The sequence below is a fragment of the Corapipo altera genome, unplaced genomic scaffold (genome assembly GCF_003945725.1).
Source record: "Corapipo altera isolate COAL_440 unplaced genomic scaffold, ASM394572v1 2, whole genome shotgun sequence".
NCBI lineage: Eukaryota > Metazoa > Chordata > Aves > Passeriformes > Pipridae > Corapipo > Corapipo altera.
In genome coordinates, this window is record NW_020884890.1 from 2,947,713 (window position 1) to 2,971,974 (window position 24,262).

Consider the following 24,262-nt stretch of genomic DNA (forward strand, 5'->3'; position numbering starts at 1 on the left):
CTCAGTTACGCAAGTGGACTGTCGTAGTTCTACTGGGTTCCGAAATGATACTCTCACTTTAAAATAGTATTTTTCATTATTTGAAATGTACTAATTCTTTTTTTCTCAAGTATTCCAAAGCTCCTTAAAAAAAATACATGAGCAGTTTAAAATGTAGGCCAAGGAAGAAAAGGTCCTAAAATAGCTTTCAGCTGTTCTGCTTACACCTGAGTTATTTTGTATCGATTTATCTTGGTTATAAAAATTTGTGGATGATCTCTCTTTTTGAGATAGGCAGGACTGAAATCAAGAGAGTGAGCTACAGCTCATAATTTTTTTGCAAGAACCTAAATTATACAGAACAAAATACATAATGAAGGGATAGGTAATAGTATAACTTAAAACACAGTGCCTTTGCTGGAATGAGGGAATCGCTATGGAAATTCACTCTCGGTAAATCTTTGAAGAAGTATGTCTAATGCAAATTGATGAGGAGACTTTGTGTTTATTTTTTTTTCCTCTGGTGCTACTAGACTATACTGTAGCTGTGTTAGACAAACACGATGTTTAACTTCTATGCATCTCTGATGAGACTAAATATCCTATACAACTGTCTCGTGTTCTCTCTTTGGAAGTTATAGGGGGCAGTATAGTACTTAAAACAATTTGCAATATTTGAACTATAATGTTGGAAATACATTTGTATTATTTTAAGTATTGTTTGTTATGTTTAACAAAGGAAATTTCAAATTTCAAAACATTATTACTTTCTGTAATATATTGTGAGCGTGTGGGGGTTATTTTTGTTGAAATGATTGCCTTTAACAAAATATAAAGAGATAATAAATTGCTGTTACAATTTTGTACAGGGATTGAAATACATCGACCAAATTTGTTACTGGGATTGATAATTCGCCAGAAAATGAAGAGGCAGATTACTGCTGTTTCAAGTGTTACTAGTAGTTTTGCGGATGAAGCTGCTGAAAGTACCTTGAGTAGTGTGCCACCAGAGAAGAAAAGCAAGCCAAGCAAACCTGAAGTCTCTCATCACGAGTTGGCACTAGAAGAAGAGGAAAATAATTTTTTCAATTCCTTCACAACTGTGCTGCACAAGCAGAGAAATAAACTTCAGCAGTCTAATACAGAAGATGTTCCAGCAGTTGTTGAACCACTGGTGGAAAGCACTAAACATGAACCACCGAAGCCTCTCAGGTTTCTTCCTGGAGTCCTGGTTGGATGGGAAAATCAGCCTTCTACTCTGGAACTAGCAAATAAACCATTGCCAGTGGATGATATTCTTCAAAGTCTGTTGGGTACGACAGGGCAGGTATACGAACACAGCAAGTCAGAAACAGGTCCTAGTGAAGAGATACCATTATTAAATGAACAGGCAACCTTGAAAGAAGAAAACATGGATGTTGCTGATGTAACTACGGAAGTTAGTGAAGCAAAGACTGGTTTGGATGATCTTCAGGAATCCACTAACACTGCTGTAACTGTGGATACAGCAGCTGCAGGGACCTCAAGTTCTGCAAAAAGTGCTGGTTCTTTGATAGGGTTGAGTCTTAAGGGAAAACCTCCAGATGTCTCCACAGAAGCATTTTTAGCAACTTTATCTGCTCAGTCACAGAATAAAGAAACAGAAGAAAGTAAAGAAAATGACCCAAAGTTGCAGGTACCAGACAAGGATAGTGTTTCACAGGAAGTTAAAAGGAGCACAAATTCCAGCTTTTCTTCCTCATCAAATGCAGGGAAAAAACCCAATGAGAACAGTGTTAGTGTAGGTTCTGCTGAAGGTACCACTGCTAGTACCTCTAAATCACCGCCATTTATTAATCTTAAAAGAGACCCACGACAGGCAGCTGGACGAAGCCAGCAGACTAATACTTCAGAAAACAAGGATGGAGACGTTAGCAGAAGTGAAGACCGACAGAATCCTTCAGGAAATGATCAAATAGAACCAGAGAATAAACAGTCTTCTGGAGAAGTGGGCTTAAACCTGTATCAAAGTGATCTGCAAACCAATGAGTCGCAGTTCAGTTCAGCTGCAGCTAAAGCAGATAGCACAGTTGCATCACAAGCGGAAGATAACAAACACTCACAGGAAGATGCACTGATGCAAAACATTGAAACAGTGAATTCGTTTAGAAGAGGACCAGCAGCAACTTCATCTCATTTTGAAACCGAAAATTCTTCTCGTTCTGAATTTGTTTCCAAAGTCCCAAACCCTGTTACAAGCAGCAGCTTCTCATCTGTTGGACCTCCGCAGCAGAATTTTCAGCATCCTAAACCTAATCCACCTGGATTTCAGTTTCAGGCTCCTGCACCTCATAACTTCCCTCAGCAAAACAACCCTATGTTTGGATTTCCTCCTCATTTACCACCTCCGCTTCTTCCTCCTCCTGGCTTTGGTTTTCCTCAAAATCCAATGATGCCATGGCCACCAGTAGCTCATTTATCAGGTCAGCCACCACATTATGCTGGACCCATTGCACAAGGGCTACCAGTGGCTCACAAACAATCAAGATTTTTGGGACCAGAAAATTTTTTTCAGACTAAAGACAGTAGGAGACCAGAAAGACGCCACAGCGATCCTTGGGGCAGAGAAGAACAGCATTTGGAGAGAGGGTTCAGTAGAGGAAAAAATGATCGACAAAGGCTTTACAGTGAAACCCATCACCAAAAAAAAGAGAGACATGAAAAAGAGTGGAGCAACGAAAAATACTGGGAGCAAGATTCTGAGAGAAACAGACGCAGAGACAGAAACCAGGAAAAAGAGAGAGAGAGGAAGAGTAGAGAGGAAGGACAGAGAGACAAAGAAAGAGTGCGATCTCCACACAGTGATAGGGCTGCTGATGGAAAAAGCCCCAGAGAGACTAGAAATCCAGAAAAAAAGACAGAGAAGCCTAAAAGTGAAGAACAGGCTCATGAAAAAGATAAGGAGAGGGAGAAAAGCAAAGAGAAGCATAGAGAACGAGAAAGTGAAAAGAACAGAGAGAGACATAGGGACCACAGTGACAGAACTAAAAGTAAAAGGTAAAAAGATGCAGGCAGTCTTTTAAAATCCTATTTAAATAAACTGTTAGAGTAACGTCGTAAAACTTTGTATAAAAAAAAAGAGCCTGCTAGGATTGTGCCATCTTTTTTATTCCATGTTGGTGTTTTGCAGAAACAAGTCTGTGTTTTGGTACCACTCGATGTACCAATGCTCATCCTTTTTTTTCATTATACCAACTATCGCTAGAAGTAGGAGTTTAATATTTTTAAAAATTTTACATTGCTGTATATTCAAAATTTTAAAGATTTCTTTTATTAATATGCAATAAAGGCTTAGGAATTTTGTTAGTTGAGGAAGTTGGCTTTAGTCAAGTCTGCAATATAGTTGCTGCCTTTGGTAATTTGTGCTCTCTTCTGTTTTAAGATGCTCTGATAATTTTAAAGGTGATTTTCATACAATAACCTTCTTTTTAAATTGCACTGTTTTTAAAGACTGTAGCAAAGCCTCAGAATCCACACATTACAACAAAACAATATGCTTGGTGGTGTGAAGAGTTTGGGTTTTTTTTAAATTATTTGGTAGTACAATAAAAAAATTCAAGTGTATTCATTAGTTTTCAGGTATTTCCTAAGCATCTGAAGCAGTTTGTGACCAGAAATTGGAAGGCTGAGCTGCTCGAATGTTAATGCTTTAAACTGCACTTGTTTTAATAAGAAAGCATTTTTAACCTAAATTCTTGAAAATATGATTTGTAGTAGTAAATTCATTTCTCCCACCATTTTCCATGCTTCAAAAACTTGAATACCTAAGCTTGTACATTACTTTGTGTTTTGCTATCCTTTTTACTGTAAAATGTAAATATTTTAAGGGATATTTTGATTCTAAAATGATAAAACTTTCTCACATACTGTGTGTGTTTGATTTCATAGGTGTGAAACTGTAGGCTAAATGAATATGGAAAGCTGAATCACATAATGCCACATTTGTTGTATGCTTCATGGCTTGGTTTGTTTTGAGTTTTGGAGAACAAACAGGTGGGAGGGGCAGAAGAGTGTTTATACCTTTGGGACTTGGGGTAAATTGATATTTTGTGGTGATTACCATCCACTGATGCCAAACAATGCGAACGTGAAAACCAACTCAAGTCACCTACTCTTACACTTCTTAAAATACACTGGGCATCTTGTTGAATCTGTCAGAAATAACAAAAATATTCCACCATATAAAGAAAAATTGAGATTTATTGTTCTGTTTTTCAGTGTTTTATTTTTAGCTTTGAGTACACAACCTTACTGTGCTGCTGACATAACATTTTGCACGTAGCTGTAGAAAAGCCTCTTTTCTCCAGAAAGGTCTTCCCAGTTTGACAACACCCTAATTGTTAGTTTTAATTATGAATATATTTTAAAGTAAAATTTTACTCGAATACCTTGCAGGTAGCTTCGTGATCAAATTGATCAAAATTAAAAATCTTGCACAGGATAAATGGGGTGGTGGTAGACTTTTATTAGGTGATGTTTCTTACGCTCATAGTTGAGAAGGCTAATTTAAAAAAAAATCTTCAGTTTGTTAGTAACTAAAAGCAATATTTAAACATTTTTATAGAATGATAAATTAAATTAGTATTTTCCAAATTAATTCCATTGTCTGTATAGCAGTAGTGCCATTGGATATATCTGGTAGTATTATGCATGAGTTATATTGTTTAAATATTTCCATTAGAGTTCTGTAGGCACATGAGTTTATCTAAGCATCGTTCTCATTTTGGAAGTAATTTTTAAATTGGCAGCTCTCCATGTGAAGATTTTCTTTTGACCTGTTCAAAAGCACTCTACTCCCAGTCTACTGGTGATCTGCCTCTCACACGCACATCCATCTGTGCTTTGAAAATAAACTGGGGGCAGTAAAAATTGCAACTGCCTGGATGGAAGGGATGGGAATGCTTTCTGCCAGAACTATCACAAATAATTTGTTCGGAAAGAATATGTAAACATTTTGCAAGTTTGCTGAGTGCTTTGCTACCTGCCTCATGTATGTAGAACCTAAAGAGAACTGTAGTAAAACAGCTCTTGAGGGAGAGTTTTGTTAAGTGTTTAAATTAACAAAAAGCAACAGTCTGCAGGACATGTTCCTAGGAACTGAGTTAGTGTAATGGGAATAAATCCTGTTACCACAGGAATAAAGGATTTTATTTTCTCTGTTGCCTTCAGTCAGTCTCCTTCCAACACTTGTGTTAGCTGGAACTTCTTTGATTACTTGTTCCTTGTTTTACCTTGACTCGCTGCTCAGATCACAAAGGGCAGTGTGCACTGCTGAGGAACTGGCAGTACACCAGAAGCCCTAGAGGGAACAGGACAAACGCTAAATATGCTCCCCTCTCCAGCATCACATGGTGATAAAAGGCCCTACTTAGAGAAACTGGAAGAATCTGGGGATGACTCAAATGCTAATTGGGCTTTGTGAGCTGCCTGTTGGGAAGAGGCGAAGAAGCTCTGCTGCATCAAGCTGATCACTTGGGGCCTCAGAGCAGCAGCAGAAAGATAGAAAGAACCTCACAAATATGTTTGTGGATGCTTAATAAAACGTCTCGGGGTAGTTCCATAGCCAAAGTGTACAGCAGTAATCTTCAAGTCACCTGTTAACTGACTTGGCAGTGCATTCATTGCCACATACAAAGTACAGTTATATGGAGACAAGTGTGTGTCACCTAGTTTTAGGTGCTTATTGTCTCTGCTCCATATCTGCCTTATGGAAAGATAAACACACACCCTGCCTTTACCTCCCCCCCCCGCCCCAGAATAGTTACTTGTTTCTGACCTGTTTTTACATTTTGAAAACTCGTATTCAGAGAATTCCCATGCAGGGAGGTGATGTTTTATTATGTGCTTTTGAGCAATAGAAAAGTAAAAAAGGAAAAGATAGGAATCAATCACTATTATTTTTATTGAAACATTTTATTTATATAGTAAGCCAGCAGTCAAATGAGAAATGTAGATGTAGATAAATCATTGGTTTGAGCACATTAAAATAAACTGGATTTTTTTTTGTTGCTTCCTGAAGCAGAATATAACTGAACTTTTTCAGAGGGAATATAATTTTTGCATTTATAGATGAAGAGCTCTGTTTACTTTTGATATTATGAATTAATGAAAGATATAGTCAGGGAAATTCAGTTTGTTATGACCAAAACCTTTGTCTAGTAAAATTTTGATATCTTATTTAGGGACATATAAGCCAGAAAGGTGTAGCTAAAGCAAAGCAGTTCTTGGACTTTCTGATTGTTAAGCTCTTAGGAATAGAAGTTACTTGTAGACAGAATACCACATTCCAGTTGTGAATCGTTAAAGCAAAAAGTTTTCATGTAGTCAAATAGGGGGAGACCTCTGCTGGAGAAAACCAGCAGACCTTTTTTATCTCTCTTAAGTGAAATACCTTTTCTACTCTTAAAATCATTCTTTAAGTGTAATATTTTAAGCCTGTGTTCATGCTAAGCTCTACCATTCTACATAAATGCATACAGGGTGGACAGACACTCAGAAGGGAGGGAGAACTTCATTAGCTAATTAGGATCTTTGTGGGCTTAACAAGTAATTACAGCTGTTATGATTTAAAAAATTCTGATTACAGTAGACATGTGCTTTTTGCCCCAAATACACCTTTTCTTCCCTTCCCCAATTTCAGTTTTTACACTTGACCTTAATATTATAAAATTATAAGAGAAACACTAATAAAATTTGAGAGTTGGAGAAACAGGTTAACAGTTGTCCTCATAAAGCAACAAACAACTCTCGAATGATGGTTGGCTTTATAAGCTAATTACTATCTATTTGTTGACAAAACTATTTCCAGCACAATAAAGAAAAAAATCCTGCAGACTTTCCCGTTATTTTAAAGTAAATACTAAAGAGTATAAGTAAGTAATTTTAGAAGTAAAACATGCCTTATATCTATTAATGCTCAACATAAAATTGTCCCTAATTACTTTTTTTTTCTTAATGAAAAGCTTTCTTGTGTTGGTTTCTGAGTATTACACTGCCAACTAACACAAGAAACAAGAGGAAAAGGAAGTTTATCACTTCTGCAGAGTCTTGAACATTTTTTCAATTAATTTCCAGAATTTCCATCATAAACATTGTACCCTTCTGCATTCATTAGCTGAATCTTCTTGGAATCTTGGAAGAGCACAACATCTTTAATTTTACCAGTGAATTCCTTCTGAAAAAGCCCTGTAGTAACTACATTGACTTTCCTGCCAATTTCAAACCCACCAAAATAACAAATGCCACCATAGTTTAAAGCAGTGTATTTTCTTTGTGGATCAATGTCTTCAAAAAGAATTAGCTCCTCATCAAGATATACCTTAATACAGGTTTGGTTTTGAACTACAGTAACAAAATGCCATCTTCCGTCACAGCAGGTGGAGTATTTTCTGTGCATTAGAGGAACAGAGATTCTTTCTCCAAGATTAACCACAACTTTTAATGTTGCATTGGCAATACCAATGGCAAGGAAGTCATTATCTTCATCCTCACTTTTGCCTATCCATGCTATTAAGCCTTCAGTTTGATTGGTAGTAAAATTTAAAGAAACGCGGCTGTACCGGAGGTCTCTTTTTCTGTAATAAGAATCTGTGTATTTAATGTAGGAGTTGCCAACAAACTTTGCTATGTAAAATTTGATTTTGCTATCGCAGTACTTGCCTGACCAGCCTAGTGCACATACACAGGTGTATGAAAATGAAGAAGGTTGAGGAATACAGAGCGCTTGAGACCCACACATGTTTTGTGAACAGTGAACAGATTGCTCGCATGTGGTCCCTGTCCACTCGTGTGGGCAAGAACAAGAAAAGCCTGAGTTTTCAACTTGACATGTTCCGTTATTTTTGCACACTGAGTACCCACAAACTGTTCCGTCACAGTCACCAACATTGGCTCCACCTTTGGGATCAGTCGCAGTAAGCTTCAGTTCCTTGTTGTTTATAACAATTTCTCGAATGCAACCAGTGAAACCTATGGGTTCATTTTCTACTGCCATTGAATTAACAAGGTTTAAGGAAGACACCCCTCCAACAAAAAAATCTGTGTGTGTGTCTAGTACATTCATTCCAGGACTAGCTTTTTGAGTAACGTTGATACCATCCAGGTCCAGGTAGCCTTCATTGCCAACTCTTCCTGCTTTGAGTAAGTACCATGTATTTCCATTTGCACGGACCTTCTGAAGGGCCTGTAGGATGACTGTCTTGTCTCCGAGATTGTAGCGTAACTGTGTAAATCCGTTTACTAATGATATACATAGAAAGTCACCTGTAAAAAAAGGTATAAAAGAGTTTTAATTTCTAGAGGTGGTACACTGAAGAACAGCATATTGGTAATCTTGATACTTTCTTGCCTACACTTTCTTGTACCATCATCATCATATCTAAATCACATAAAGAGAAGTGGTCCCTGATAAGCTGCTCTTGGCCCTTTTTTTTTTTTTATTCTTGTAAACTGAACTTGTGTTTGCTTCAGGGTAAAAAGCCCAACCTTCTGCAAAGCTCTGCTTTTGTGTGGAAACTAGGTAACTGTGAGGTAGGAGGAAACAGGATCGCTTTGGCATCCAGGAAATGTGAGTTGGTGGTTTTCCCATTGAAAAGAATCAAGTTTTGGCCAAGTTACAAAAGCAAAAATACTCTCAATTTCCATATACTTGATGGATTTGTTAGTTTAGTGCACTGAAGTTGAGTCTGCAGCAGACATACTCTGCTTTACCTGAAGCTCCTTTTCACAACAGGGATTTTTTGGGTTTAATATTCTGACAGCTGTAGGAACAGGTAAGCTTTTTATTGAATTGTTCTGAAGGGCTCCATGACAGGAAGTATTAGGAAGGAGTTTTCTTGTTCTATCAGTGTTTCTGGCCTTACAGGCAGTGTAAAAGGAGAGAGAGTACCACTTTGGACTGTACTTACAACTGTGAAGAAGAAAAGCTGGGAAGGGTTAGGAAATGGAAACTGGAAGGAAAGTTTGTAAGAGCAGCAGTAGAGTCTGATGGGGTAAGTGGCAGCGAGGCAGAAGAGGACAGCAGAATATTGTGCTATTGAAAGCTATATTTTCAACCTTTTTGATATTTGCCTATGCAATTTAATTTTTTTTATATTACTTTTGGAAATAATAGGCATCAGGTTGTTGTTATCAGTTAAATTGGTAAACAAGTTTGTTAAACGTGAATGTAAGCTTTCTCTCCTAATAGTTACCGATCCAATTTCCTTAAAGGTTTTTAAGGGTGAACCTGTTAGTAGAATGATGAAGTTTGCTTTCATGGGTGTTCAATTTTTGAGTATTTCTGATCCTTGAATTACATTGCTTTTAGTAAAGTTAAAAATGAATGGCATAATTAACTCAAGGCTTGTGAAAGTTGCTAAAACCATTACCTCCAGGAATTATTCAGGTTCCCATTCAGGCAGGGTGGAGATCGTTCGGTTGTATTAGTGGCTGTAGAGCACCTGCTTTGTGCCTCACCTTCCCTGCCCCAGCCACCCATGGGAAGAAGAAAGCTCTTCATTCTTTCAACTCCAGTGGTGGCAGAGCACTTCCTTGCTAGTTCTGGTTGTGATGACCTCTTTTACTTCCCTATGTTCAGTGTTCTTTTCGAGTACTTTGTCTTGTTACGGGTTTTTTTCAGAAAATTAATATAATTCTTTTCACTTGTGGTTTCTCCTACTCAGTGATGTGGCTTTAAGCTTGCTTCAATTTTTCAGTGCATAGCTTGAAAGCACTCATCTGTCTTCAGCAATGTAAATAACCTGCTTGTGTATTTCTTTTGTCAGGACCTCAGTCCTAGGGTAAGAAAGGAGCATCAGGAAAAGTTTCTGAACTACCTCTTTGGCAACATTCAGTCTCCTTTCCTACCCAGACATGCAGACTTGCACAAGGACACAAGTACTCATTTTTTGCTGGCTAGGAAGAAGGAAAACATTGACCAGCATTGCTTTTTCATCTGGCCTGTAATCAAGAGCTGGAGAAGCTGGAAGTTCTCCAAGATTTCCAGGGAAGGTTTTTGGTAGCTTTGCACATTTCACAATGATCTGTCTGGTTTGGAATCTTATTTAGTCTTATTACAGAGCAAATCTGTGATTCTACTATCTATAATGTGAAGAGGTATGGGTGAGTTATGGGTTATGGGACAAATTTGAAGCCTCACTTCAAATTGGAGTAACTTCTTTTTTTGCTACTTGTGAAGAAAAAAATTACACTTTCCAATTTCAGCTCTCCTGAGGCTCTAAAGGCACTTTCTTACGCCTCTGGTTAGACCCTCTCTTTTTACAAAGGCCTTGCCATTTTAGTCTTTGGTAAGAACAGCAGAAGGTTGAGATAAATTTTAGGATCTTGACATTGATCCCAGGGTTCAGCTCAGTATTTCTCCATGAAGTTTATAATGTCATAGGTACTATTGAAGGACAGCTGCCTGAAAACATTTTAGGACTCAATGTAACACTGTGTGTTCAGTGTCTAAGAAACTTCTGAAAGTGAAGGCAAATTATGAGCTTGTCTTTGTTCCTTTCACTCTAGCAATGACTAACATTTTCAACAAGGGACCTCCATCTGCCCTGTCTCTGAGGGATGACTTGCATGCAGCTGAAGCCTCTGCAGGCCTATGTCATCATAGGAATTGCATAACCATTTTAAACAAACAGCATTCTTGCCACTGGTTTTTTCCTCTCAGCTGTCTCAGCATAGGAGACCATGAAGCAAAGTGGTTTTTCACTATTTCAGTTTGATAATTTCTCAAACCTGTCTCACATGACCTTAATTGATGCCAAAGCTGTTTCTGAGGAAGTTTACTTATTGTTAAGTGTGAAGGCAATGACATCCTTAGTTTATCCAGGACTAGACTATATAACCTATCCCTACTTCTGTGAAAATATGATCCACATGCAGGACATAAAACTTTGCTTCCAGCTTTTCAGGTTAGTGTCTCATCTAATATGGGCTATTTATCTCCATCAGTAGTGTCACAGAAAAAGCAGAAACTCCTGAGGTAGGCAGTCACAGTCATTTTTTTGTTGTTCATGCAAGTCTTTGCCCAACCTGTTTATTGTGTGCAAGGAACTGTAAGGCAATCTGTGTCAGCAGGTTTGAATCTTCTTTAGAAATAGGCTGTTGTATCTTAGCTGTGCCTTGAAACTGCAGGTCATCAAGACATTATGTTTTGAACAAAATAGTTATGGGTTACAGCATTTAGTTCTGATGTACCTTCCTGCCCCATCACCTTCCCTGTTTCAGTGGAATAAGAAGTGGGCTTTTTATAGCCCAAATGCTGAAAGATTGTTTCCTTGTCTTCTTAAGGGAAGGGAATTTTGCAGCAGGTATTACCTTAAGGAAGGACCTGTTCTGGAGTTAAAATAGCACTTTTACTTGCAAATTCTAGTTCAAGATTTTCACCAAGTGACAGAGGGTCATATTTGCTCTCCTCAGGATGGATAATCTCTATTCCGTAGCAGAAGCCAGCACTCCAGCAGGTGTGAATTTTTCTTCATCACTTTAATTTTCATGTTTTCACTATGTGCACAAGTCTCACCTCTTCCCATATCAGATGTCAGAATTCCCAGAAGCCTAGTCATCCCTGTGTCCAGAGCAGTCAGTTCCTAAAACTGGGAGCTAATGAAAAGACTCTTCTAAATACATCTGACTGCTACTGTAAGATCTGGACTTCTGTAACAGTATCTTCTTATATGGCTTCTTACGATGAATTCTGAATGCATCACAAAACTTTTCATCTTGCTACTACTATGAATAAGTATGTAAGTCTCTAAGCAAGTTGGTTACAGTCACACAGTCAATTTTTAAATTGTTCCAAATGGTGACATGCCCTTTCATGTTCAACCTTTATCTAGACATGCAGGTGTGTCTGTATATCCCCATTCTGAGAGGGGATCATGCTCAAGCAGTATCAACTCTCCATGTTTTTATATTACCATAGGAAACTCATCTACATCATAATTTGTCAAACCTTTGTACACTTGGAAATTCATGAACTCATTAATTCCTGGAATACCGAAGGTCTGGGATTCCTTTAAGATGTGTTGCTTGTCCTTTGTCTCATCGCATGTTACTGAGCAGAAGCTTCCATGCCATGCTGACGACAGAGGCTGTGATGAGTTCAGTGCTTCAGCAGCTGCAGCAGGGTAGGTATCTCAAGAGCCCTAGGCTGTGGTTTCTTGGTTAAAGGACATGTGTAGTCTTGATCCCTTTAGCCATTTCATAGCCCTGAGATGGCATCTCTGGATGTATGTTTGCTGGCTTCAGTTTGTGACTTCTGTTGGTTTTACCTTACATTTCTGTCCTCTAGCTCAAAGCCAGAATGTCAGTTCCTATCCCTATGGTATCGGGTAGCATTTCCCCTGCTCTTCTTCACCATCTTTTTCAGAAATTTTTACTGATCATTGGCACTGCGTCATAGCAAACAGAGCCTTATCTTCTCATAAACAATAACATTCACAGGAATCATTCCCAGTTAATGAAACCTCTTACTGAATGTTCCACTGTACTCATCTTCACTCTAAACTGACCTTGTTAAGCCACCATAATAAAGCATTTGTGTCTCCAGCAGTATTATTGCCTCTTGTTAGTATAATGCATCCTGTAACCATCATAGGTCCAAAATGTATCTTTGCTCACTGCTCTTTCCTGCCTTGCTGAGCTGAGTTCACATTGGTTTCATTCTTTTTTTTGATCATTCTGTTCTTCACAGAATTCTGTTCTGGTCTTCCTCTCATCCTGCTCTGGTGTATGATTTTCCATGAACCTGAACCATGTCCTTTAACACTGTGACCACTTAACCAGGGTCAGAATTTTTCTTGTCTAGAAGGATTTGAAATAGCCATGTCAACCTCCAGCTGAATGGCTACACTGTGGCCAAGGAAAGTGATGCACTCTGGTGTCCACATGAGAGGAAACCTAACTGACCAGTAGCTGTCCTTCAGAGCTAGTCTCCTGAGCACTTCCAATAGCCAGAATAAGGTGCAGGGCCAAGGAGAGAAAGCAAGGAAGAAGCAGCAGGGTTATAAATGGATAGAACAAGGGAATGAAGGACAGAGAAGAGTTGAACCTGATTCCCACCCTTCTGCAGCCTCTGCTGCTAGTTTCCAGCCTGTAATATGTCAATGTGGTTGAAGTGTGTTGTCGTTATTAACCTTAACCTTGTCTTTGTGCTGATATAAGTGCACACATACAGTTAGATATCAGTCAGCTGACGGGTTATATCAGCCTGGTTTAACTTTATCTTTTATCTAGTGATGACCATAGCCAGTGCCCCTAATACACACTTACAGTAGGTACCCATGGATATGCCTTCATGGGTTATTACAAATTATTCTACTCCATGTATGGAACCCCATCTCACAGCTAATGCAAGACTGAAAACAGGTGTCAAGTCAAGCCTGTAAATTTCTCAAACTATGTAAAAAATCACTTTGGCAATAGGTAGATTCCAGCTTCAACTTGGAACACCATCCCAGAGCTAGGATCCAGAGCAACCCTGTAGACAGTGATGGTCATGCATCTACAAGGGGTGGGTAGTTCCCTATTTGTAGGTTAGACAATTCAGTCTCACCTTTCAAAAACACATCTCTCCTTGATGGAGAAACTTTTCCTGCTTCCTTTAGTCACCACTGTTGCCCTGGCACATTTCGGCAGCTAGAAGCAGCCATCTTCCTTGAGCAACCTCAATTTGCCAACCTGTTTTGGTTTGCTTGTCAGCGGCAAATGGGGAACAGCAACATTTCCTATGGAACAGATTTCAGGACAGTGGGGATGTCTGTTCTGCCTGGCAGTTTGGTTTCCAGTGCCGCTAATTTAATCCACACAAATGATCCCAGAATTAGTAACAAAGCAGAAATGATGTCCCTGTCAGCTAAGGAGACATGGCTGCCAAGAGAGAAGACTTAACCACTCTTCAGGTCCTGTCTTAAAAGTAGGTGGATAATCAGTTTGTTTCTGGTTAGGAAAACAACACTCCTGCCCCGTGAGTATCCTAGCAATTTTGAATATTTCCAAAAGATTTTAGTCCAGTTCCATAATTCAGTTTTCACCATAAACAATGTTTTATAAAACCATGCAGGCATCACACACCCCTACTGGCTTTCTCTTATTTTCATGTTACAGGTTTATAAACTTAAATGCCTTAAATATCAGGAATTAAAGTTTTGAGGTTTTTCAAACCAGGTTTGTAACATAATCTGGTTAAAGAGAGACAGAGAACTGCTGTTGCAAATGTTGAGTGTTAAATTTAGCATGAGTCATCCCGTTCTTTTTATTAACCTGACTTCATTCTTAGTCACCCAGCATAACTGTTCTTTCTCATCTCATCGGGGAGAGATCACCCTTTCCATCACCCTGACCTGAACTCTGGAATAATGCAGGCAATCTACAGCATATTCCACCTCCGCAAACAAATGTAAAGCTTCAGTAATTCTGTGACTCAACAAAAAAGCAAGTATGTACAGTGTTTGCTATGTAAATGGACTGAATATACGTTGTTCCAACACTTGATGGGAATCAAGCAAGCCCTGTCTGAATTAAAGGCTGTTTAATCATTAAGAGTCCCATGCTTTCACTGGTAGAAATAGGATACACTGCCCTTGAGAAAATGTGTAGTAGATGGCCATCTACTGTCACTGTGCTGGACTCCACATGAATGCTGTAATGTTTGCAGAGACCTTGCCCAGAAGCAGTGCATAGGACAAGTAATCAAAGAGGAGAAAAAAGTCTCCTTGTCATTCTATCTGCAAGTTTCTGAACTAAAATACACATACACAACTCACTTGTTGAGTTGGGCTTTTTTCCCAGCTTATTGTTATTATAGATATCTACATAAATGTTGCCAAACTTTGGCAATTATTTTCTTAGGGTTGCAGAAATCAATACTACCAGACTTAAAGTCATGATACACATTCAGAAAGAGCTGACAAAGAAACAAAATGGTGACTGACAGAACAATAGGAAATTCCACTAACAGATTCATAGGATGTTTTCCGTTTTATGCCCATTTACCAAGTGTTTCAGTGTGTGTACTGAAGTAATGATTTAGTTAGAGGAATAGAGGCTGGGACCAGCAGATCAACTTTCCAATAAGGAGGCAGCCACCTGCCCACCCTTTCTAGAAAATTCTGTAATGTTCTTTGATAAGAGCAAAGCCAGAAGGAAATGTTTCAACAGAAGTCTCATGTTTATTTCTTCACCTACTAAAGATCTGATTTTATTTTTAATGATGGGAGGATTGTTTGGCAGGGCCTGCCCCTGAAGGGAAAGTCCCAGTGTAATGTTTACATGGGTACCAAGCCAAGCCGACGTATAACATGCAATTCAGTATCTTTGCTAAATTAGCTGTGTCAGAGATGATTTCTTTAGGAAAAAAAAAAAAAAAAAAACACTGCCTAGAGAGGAAAAAAATGTTCTAATTATTTCCTATTAAAAAGGACTTTTAGAAAAAAATCCTGAGATTTTGGCAATCAATTTATTAAATCTTACATAACTGTGAAAAAAAAATAAATGTTTTTTTTAAAGTGCTTTCTAAGCCAATCCCCACAAGAAAGCTCACTCTTATCTGCTGGCTGCTAAGAATACTTCTGAGTCTTTCATCAATCTAATTCTGTCTGGATTTGACAGGATTATACAAATGCAAATATAAAGAGCAAGCTGATTAGCTTTTCCTAAATCTTTCAAAACATCAGGACAGTGAAAATGGAAGTAGGAAATTTGTAAAAAAAATACTCTATAGAAGATGTTTTTTTTATTTTGAAATGGAATTAATATAATTCTAGAAAGTGATTGAAAGAAAATTTTCCTTCCTGTGCAAACTAAGCATTCATGAATGGCAATAGAATGAGGGCATGCTTGTGATAAACCACTCCTGGCCCAAGTTAAACAGACTTAGCACTCTCTTTGATGCTTCCAAAGAGATACTTAATTTCATTATATGATAGCTACTTTCATGACCTCTGACTATTCTTTTTGAGAGAGATCCTTTTTTTCTATTCTATTTTTCATGGCTCATGTAATGCCTTAGTTTATGCAGGAGAGAACTGTTCACTGTAAGTGATGGAATTATAAAAGATTCATTGTAGAAGATAGAGCTCATTGCTAATACATGTATTTGTATTACAGATGCTCTCTCTCTCTCTATTTTTTTAAGCTGCTTTTCTGTATATGATTGCAATTAGAACAAGGAAAACAGGAGGTGCCAGCAGTGTATGATGCATTATCAACCTGCTAAAACACCTGTGTACAGAATAAGATGGTGGTACAGTGGGCATATGTGGGTTTATATGCATTTGTGGCTGAGCATGTTTACTGAAGTATCTCAGGAGCTTTTAGGCTTTAAGCAAAGGAATGTAAAAATACATGATAAACAGTTAAGTAATTTTTTTCATACAAAGCCCAATTTTTGCATAACGTACTACTTAATACAAGCAGAAAATTTGCCCTAAGATGATGTTATGAATGATATGTAGTGCTTCTTTTTAAAAAGATGCAAGGCACCATGTAAATGCAATATAAAGATTAATTATGTGATGATGATGATGTTAATAAAGTCATTACAAAAAATGTACACTTTAAAGACTAAATTTTAAAATGTATTTATACTGGCAAATTATGTTTTCTTGCCATGAAGTTTTAGGAATGTTAACTTAGTAAAGTTGAAAATACTTCTACAAATAGTAGAAGTATTTTATTTAGTTTTTTTTTTTCTCTGCCTGTCTGGGAAATGAAGAATTTGCATGTTTTGCATGCTTCACCAACAAGCTTTTCAACAAAGTTACGGTTCTGAGAAGCCTCATTAACTCGCTCATAGTCTGTTCACTTTCACTTATCTTATCTGATCAGTTTTTATATTGCTTTATTTTTGGTCATTTTAAAACACTGGGACAATGCCCCGAATTGAGAATCTTAGTGTAGCTTCTGAAAAGATGGTTACTTTTCGGGGGGAAGTGATTTCCTGAACCATTAAATAACTTAATTAAATACTTGCTGGCTTTAGACTGATCCAAAACTGTGTCATGCGTGTTTTTTCTTATGAACTTGATTATTCACAGTTCAAAACAACTGTACAGTACAGTTCTGGTGTCCTCAACAAAGGCAGGACATGGAACTGTTGGAGCAAGTCCAGAGGAGGGCCACAAAGTTAATACAAGGACTGGAACACCTCCCCTGTGCATAAAGGCTGAGAAAGTTGGGCCTATTCAGCCTGGAGAAGAGAAGGTTGCATGGAGAACTCATTGCAACCTTCCAGTATGTGAAGGGGGCCTACAGGGAAGCCGGACAGGGACTTTTCATCGGGAACTGTAGTGATAGCACAAGAAGTAATGGGTACAAATTGAAAGAGGGAAAATTTAGGTAAGATATTAGGAAGAAATTCTGTACTGTGAGGGTGGTAAGACACTGGAACAGGTTGCCCAGGGAAATTATGGATGCCCCAGCCCTGCCAGTGTTCAAAGCCAGGTTGGATAAGGCCTTGAGCAACCTGGTCTAGTGGGAGGTGTCCCTGCACATGGCAGCAGGGTTGGGACTAGGTGATCTTTAAGGTCCATTCCAACCCCTTAACATTCTGTGATTGTATGATAAAACCCAGTCACCAAGGACAACGAGTTACAGAGACTGAATGCCTGAATCACTTCAATGTACTGCTTTTCTTTTTCAAAAAAGTAACTGGGTGTATGATACCAGCAAGCTGGAATACCCTTACCTGACTGCGTACCCAAATGCTGTGCGGTGTAAAACAGGATACCATCTGGAGATAGAGTCTGAAACTGTAGTTTGATATGGGTCTTATGCCGAATATAAAAGGGTACAAATGACATCCATGATGATTCATTACTTCTGAAAGATGGATCACTAATGGAAATACCTGAAAAATACAAGAAAAAATGTCTTCTGAAAGATATTTTGAGAGGGCTGCATTATTACGTTCGTAGTTCATAAATGCTGTACATAAGGCTTCCAATTCTTCCCTTTCCAAAGAATAAAAATAACTTAGATACAGAATAAAACTTAGATAATAGCAAATCAATCCCATTGTCTTCTGTGTGCCTTATTTTCATTAACAATCAAGGCTTTAGTTGTAATGCAAAATAAATGTGATCTTCTTAGCATTCATTTTCAAATAAATGTAACTGTAAATTTTACGCATTTTAAAAATTCAAATGCAAGTACTTTTGTAGGAGTCAAAATAAACATTTCTTTCCTCAAAATACAGATTAAAATCTAAATGAAGGATTTTTAATGAGCTTCTTTGTGTGTCATAAGAATGTACCTTTTAAGTGGAAAGTGCTCATTAATTGCTGCTGAAATGTTTGGTAATTTGTTACCTTATACTGAAATGGAGCACTCACAATTACTGTTAAGACACAATGTACACTTTTGAGCTGTACACAACTTCATCATCCTGTCTCAGAGCTAATTCTTCATATGTCCCACAAAATCAGGCTGGCTAAACTTTCTTAAGCCAACTGATAAATAATTATGCTTTTCTATACTGTTAATGTAACTATTTACAGTTTTTCTCAGTAAATTGGCATTACATATTTGAGTTATCATAGAATCATAAAATGGTTTGGCTTGGAAGAGACCTTAAGATCATTGTTTCCAACCCCTCTGCCATGAGGAGGCACATCTTCCACTAGACCAGGTTGCCCAGGGCCCCATCCAACACTCCCAGGGAACACAACTTCTCTGAGCAACGTGTCCCAGTACCTCACCACCATCACAGTAAAGAATTTTTTCCTAATATCCAATCTAAAATTACTCTTTCAGTTTGAAGCCATTCCCCCTTGTCCTGTTGCTGCATGCTGTTGTAAATAGTCTCTCAAATTGTTAGTTATTCGCTAATTCGTTATCACGTGGTTGTTAGTTTACTCTATTTGTGATTCACTGCAATAAATCAAGCTATTTAATTGTGCAGGGTGTATTTAGACGTGTGTTATAAGCTCTTTTTACTATTTAATTAAACAGCAGTACTAAATGCCTGAGATGTAAGTGTTGGCCCCCTCACTTCTCAGTTTTCCTGCTGAAGCTATGCTGCTTCTCTCCTAGGAGGCCAACATCTTTCTTCATTTTGGTGCTCCCAATTTCATAGTTTTATAGTAACTTACTTTCACTGAAATATACCTTCTGTATGTCCTTGTAGTGCATTCTTAGGTAACCTTATGCTATCTTTCCACACTCAAGTTTTCTGCATAGCATCTGCTGGTGAATCCACTCACCATCCAGTTGCACCTTAGACTGCTTATTGCAGATGGGCCTTAGTTATTAAGCTGGAATACAGCCAGCATGCTGCAAGATTTGTGATTTGTCTATTTGTCACACCCCCTCTCTCTGAGTAGGATTCAAGGTGAACCTGGTGGACTGTATCCAGCAGCCAGATGCACCATTATACAGGATCCAGATCTCCCACCTGTTACCAGCATAACCTGATTTGAGGATGCCTTTTGAATGGGTAGTAGCAGCACAGCTGACCTTTTCATTAATTTCCCCTAGTAGACTACAGTTAATATGTCTGAGGAAGGCACATGGATTTGATGTCACAAATTCTCAGTAAGTCTGAAAGTAAGTTTTAATCACTGGAATATCAATTGTAATGGACTTATGAAATGCTTGAATGATCAGAATGAGGCTTTTTATGAGCTGTTGTTCAATGTATGTATATATTTTCAAATCACTCCCATCCTAAGTATAATAATAGCTGTCGTGCATTCTATCAAGGCTAGGTAGCATCTGTAGTAATACATTACATAATGTCAAAAATGTGAAGTTCCTGACATCTATACTTAAAAATTGCCAGAAATAAAAGTAGTTTTAAGAATAGCAATTACCCTGGAAGATAAATAGTAATAAAACTTGCTAAACAGATTTGGTGATGTAATTTATATCACTAAAACTTATAAACACTATCAGGAACAAAAGACAAAGGAATACTTAATATTTCATATGTATTTTTAGGTGCTTGCATTTTTTTTCATATGGATTTTTAGGTGCTTGCATTTTTTTTCAGTAGGTAAGAAACAATTCTCTCCGTTGGTAGTTGAAGATATAATCCCCATACCGATGTCTTTGTATTTCAAAATCAATCAGCAATAATAATTCATTTCGTACATAGACATTGTTGCTTCATGCATCATTTGGAAGTCAGTCTTCTCTTAGCAAATTTTTGCACAGTGAGACTTATATAGGGAGGAACTGTGCCACAGTGGTCAATCTTATATTAAAATATACTGCTGCTTAAAAGGTCATCCTGGGCAAAGTGTACAGTGAAACATCTGAGAATCTTTATGGCAGATTCAGTTTCACTTTGTCAGTGTAGTTAATTCTTTACTGCTTATGTAGGAAGCAGGACAATGACTAGTGTGAGAGCAAAATCAGCAGGATTGAAATGCTGCATTGCTTTTCATTGGGAAGTATATAAAAGGAAGATTGCTATCATAAAAAGCCTTGGAGCAGAGAAAGAGAACAATAATAAAAGAAGTGATTTTATAGTATCACTCAGAGAAAGAATTAAATCAATGGTTTTACATTACAAATAGAGTATTCAAAAATAACACCTGCATCTTCAGCAGCAGATGTCAGAATGCTTTATTAAGGAGGTATTAACCTGATTTATAGATATCAAATACAATATTTAATATACTTCATTCTGAAACTTCTAAGATACAAATATTTCCATTATGCTAAAAGGTGGGGGGGTTATTCCCAATAAATGTATCTTACAAGTGTCAGAAAGCAATATATTTTGCCACAATGCAGCAGGACTAACTATAGGAAGTACTAGAATGACTTCTAATTTGCTTGTAAATTATCTGTAGATCCTGTAAGTGCCAATTGTGTGCATAGGAAAAATCTGACTTGACAGGTACATGGAAATATGCATCCATATCTCAGAATAGAATGCACTCACTCTACCACAGTGCACATAGGTGAGCAGTATGAAATTTCATTTTTGCAAAATTGCTTCTATAGAGGGACAAAGTTTTAAGGTGAAGAATAAGACAATTTAAGCTTTTCAATTTGCTTTTATGGCAGGCATATGCAAAAATAGCATGTCATGTCAAAGGCTGAGGTACCTCACTGTTTTTCTTCTTGGCAGCAAACTTTTTTTCTCACCTAAGATAAGAAAATAAGAAGCTCAGCTCAACCTGCACAAGACAGCACCTGTTTAACATGCTTTCTCCAGAGAAACTCTGCTAAAGCAAATGAGGTGAATGGATGCCTTTGCCAATCCTATAAGCTGAATTGTAGGACTTGTGCTGTTGTAACTACTGCAGTACTCACTGCAACACTCACCACCATGAGGTGCATTTTAAGCACAACAGGCATTTAAGCAAATACTTCTGTATCTGATTGATGACCCCATTTCTAAGCTGAAAATGAGTATCTGATGAAGCTGCACAGAATCACAGAAGCATAGAATGGGTAAGGTTGGAAGGAACCATGATGGGTCATCTGGTCCAACCTCTCTGCTTAAGCAGGGGCATGCCAGAGCACATGGCACAGGATTGAGTCCAGACAGTTCTTGAATAACTCCAGTGAAGGAGACTCCACAACCTCTCTAGGCAATATATTCCAGCTTCCAACAAGAAGGTGAAGGAAAATGTGAGTCACTCCTCAAAGGAGTGTGGACCTAATAACAAAGGACACAGAAAAAAACCATGTTGGCTCATTTTTCACTTGGTAAAGCACGATTAAGCCTCTCAAGTCCCTGAATCTGATAGCTGGGCTTGGAGAACTGAACCATCAGTTCCAAAGTGATGAGGCAGGTGCTAAGGTCAAGCCTCCAAATAAATCAGTCTGTGAGTCAAGGTCCAGGTCTGGATCAAGTGGATCTTGACACTGCTGCAGTGTAGTTCAGATGGGATCAAGGGGCATTTAAAAGCTGCTCCTGAAGCAATACAGAAGGAAGCTCCTGTTGGGGCTCCTCAGCAAAACTGTCTTTGAGACCAGAGACCACCCCATCTCTGTGGGCTAACAAACACTGAAAGCTTTAAACTCCACAGTCAGAAATTTTTAATGCTTTAATTTGATTGGAGATAGAGAGTGGGTAGCTTCACCAGTTGTTTTTTTTCAGTTTGGAAAACAATGACAAGTCTGTCTGTATGAAAATCTTCATCTTAATGCAATACAATTTGATTAAGGTTAGTTCGAAGATTACTAATATTGCATGGGCATTGTTTTTTGCTGTATAAATATTTAGAAAAACTGAAAAATATTAATTTTGTCTTATCTTAATGGAGATGTATTTTTCTGTTGAATTATCACTTATTTAATCTTTGGAGGACTAACTTGTCATAACTTATAAACTAATTCATGTATAGCGAAAAAAGATTATAGTTCAACTTTTTAGTGCAGTAATAAGCACATGTTAACATGCATGTTAACAAAAATATCAATTATTAACACAATTAAAATAATGTACTCATGAAATCTGATTTTGGCAGACCAGCAGCCATTAGAGATCTTTGCTGTCCCTGAAGAGGAGAGACTGAGGCAATCATTATTCTGAGCAATACTGGAACGAAAACCTGCAATTTTGTAGATGAAGTTCTGCTTGGTTTTGTTGCAGTGGAGTTGTAGTCTGTACTGTAAGCTAATTAGAGACCTAATTAGCTAAGAACAAATATCTACAAGCATATGGCTAAATCCCTAAAGAGATCTCTGGTTTTCCAAAGCCTAAAATAGCTATTACTAGCCAAAGTCAAAACAGTAGACCTCAGTCTTTCAGTACAACACATATTAAGAAATTAATGCCTATCAGTAAGTCATACAAGCCAGAAAATTGTAGTGGGAGCAGCCATGAAACCTCAGTATTAGGAAATTGTTTGGACCAGAAATCTAAACCTGATTATCCTGCATCTGAGGATATGGATATTATACCCAGGATATGGATAATTTCTATTTCTTCTGTCCAACAAATATTTCAGTAAACAAAGATTTCCTGGAAGAGATTAGGTGATAGAGGGAAAAAAAGAAAGCATTACCTACCCAATCACTCAGTGATTATAATATTCTTTGAGGATATGGCAGTGTTCAGGTATTTGCATCATGATAGTGAAAGTGAATGCTTAGTCACTAGGCAATTAGCAAATGTGACACAAAAAAAATCTACAAATATTTAATCCATGCCTGGCTTTACTAATAAGCTTATTCCAGCTACTGAAATGCTCCTAAGGTGCTTTCAAAATGAAACCTGCAAGAAGAAACACCCAATTTGAAATTCCCTCTTTGGGACCATTTTGGCACTGGAAGCCTCTGATTGTCTAAAGACTGGGGGATTGAGCAGGAATGTGAGTATCTCAGTGCAACCTGATACAGCAATTAGTAAAGAGTCAAGTATCTAACACTTAATTACTCTAGTTTCTATCTTGGACTCGATTTGGTTTGACAACAGTGTAAATGTGCTTTGAGGAGGACTGGAGTATTAGAGAGCTGATATTCTGCATGCTGTTTATGAGAATAGTTCAGTCAGGGAAATAGATTACTATAAAACTGGAGGGATTAGTTTTGGCATTAAGACACTTTCATTTACCTGTCTATACATATCATTTATAGGCAGGAAAATATCCATTGTGGTGAACTATGATATAAGACAGGATTTAGTTGCTTAACCATGTTTGTCACTTGCCACTGAGAAGATGTAGTGCATCCAGGCCATCCACGTGGGCCTGACTGGTATAACAGCAAACACAGGACCTGCAGCAGTTGGCAGCTTCAAGCTGAAAGGGATGTATTGCCATGTAACCAAGTCCTGTTCTCTGGCAAACGAGTATCATCGCTGTGCAACACAGGTAACAGATCTATAAAGAAATTAACATTTTCCTGAAGTAGTCTCCTCTAAGGCTCCATTCAATTTCCTAAATGTAGGTACCTACTTTTCACAACCTCTATTGCCTTACCTTTATTTGCCATTTCAGAAAAGCCCAGGCATCCAGCAGGTCCTGTGCCATATCTATGAATCCTGTCTTGATGCTTTTTTGATACAAGTTTACCAGGGCATCTCAAACAGCCTTAAGCATCTACATTTAGAAAAGTTTCTTATTAACTAAATATCTTCACTGACTCTATTGACTAGACATTTATAATGGAAACTTATGTATTGAACTCACATATGGACACTTAAATCTACATGCTTTGCCTTTAAAACCAGTTCCCACCATTAACTAACTAACTAACTAACTGACTATGAACACCTTCACAAAGTAAGGTGAGAAGCATATTTACAGCAAATCAGTCATGGTCATAGAGGAAGTCTAAATAGTTCCAG

The 24,262-nt window shown here is 37.8% G+C and overlaps 2 protein-coding genes across 7 annotated transcripts in view; one reads left to right on the forward strand and one right to left on the reverse strand.

Moving 5' to 3' along the window:
- PHF3 (PHD finger protein 3) overlaps nucleotides 1-5,175 on the forward strand; it is a 51,953-nt gene extending 46,778 nt beyond the window's left edge. For all 6 annotated transcript variants that reach the window (XM_027644949.1, XM_027644951.1, XM_027644955.1 and 3 more), the window contains one exon: nucleotides 849-5,175. In XM_027644949.1, the coding sequence (XP_027500750.1) occupies nucleotides 849-3,019 (2,171 nt within the window). In that variant the 3' untranslated portion in view covers nucleotides 3,020-5,175. The remainder of the gene's footprint in view (nucleotides 1-848) is intronic.
- A 1,575-nt stretch (nucleotides 5,176-6,750) lies between these two features.
- Nucleotides 6,751-24,262, reverse strand: part of EYS (eyes shut homolog) — an 853,574-nt gene continuing 836,062 nt past the window's right edge. Inside the window, exons 49-50 of the mRNA XM_027644956.1 lie at nucleotides 17,699-17,860; nucleotides 6,751-8,280 (exon numbers count right to left, since the gene is read on the reverse strand). Of these exons, the coding sequence (XP_027500757.1) occupies nucleotides 7,082-8,280; nucleotides 17,699-17,860 (1,361 nt within the window). The 3' untranslated portion in view covers nucleotides 6,751-7,081. The remainder of the gene's footprint in view (nucleotides 8,281-17,698; nucleotides 17,861-24,262) is intronic.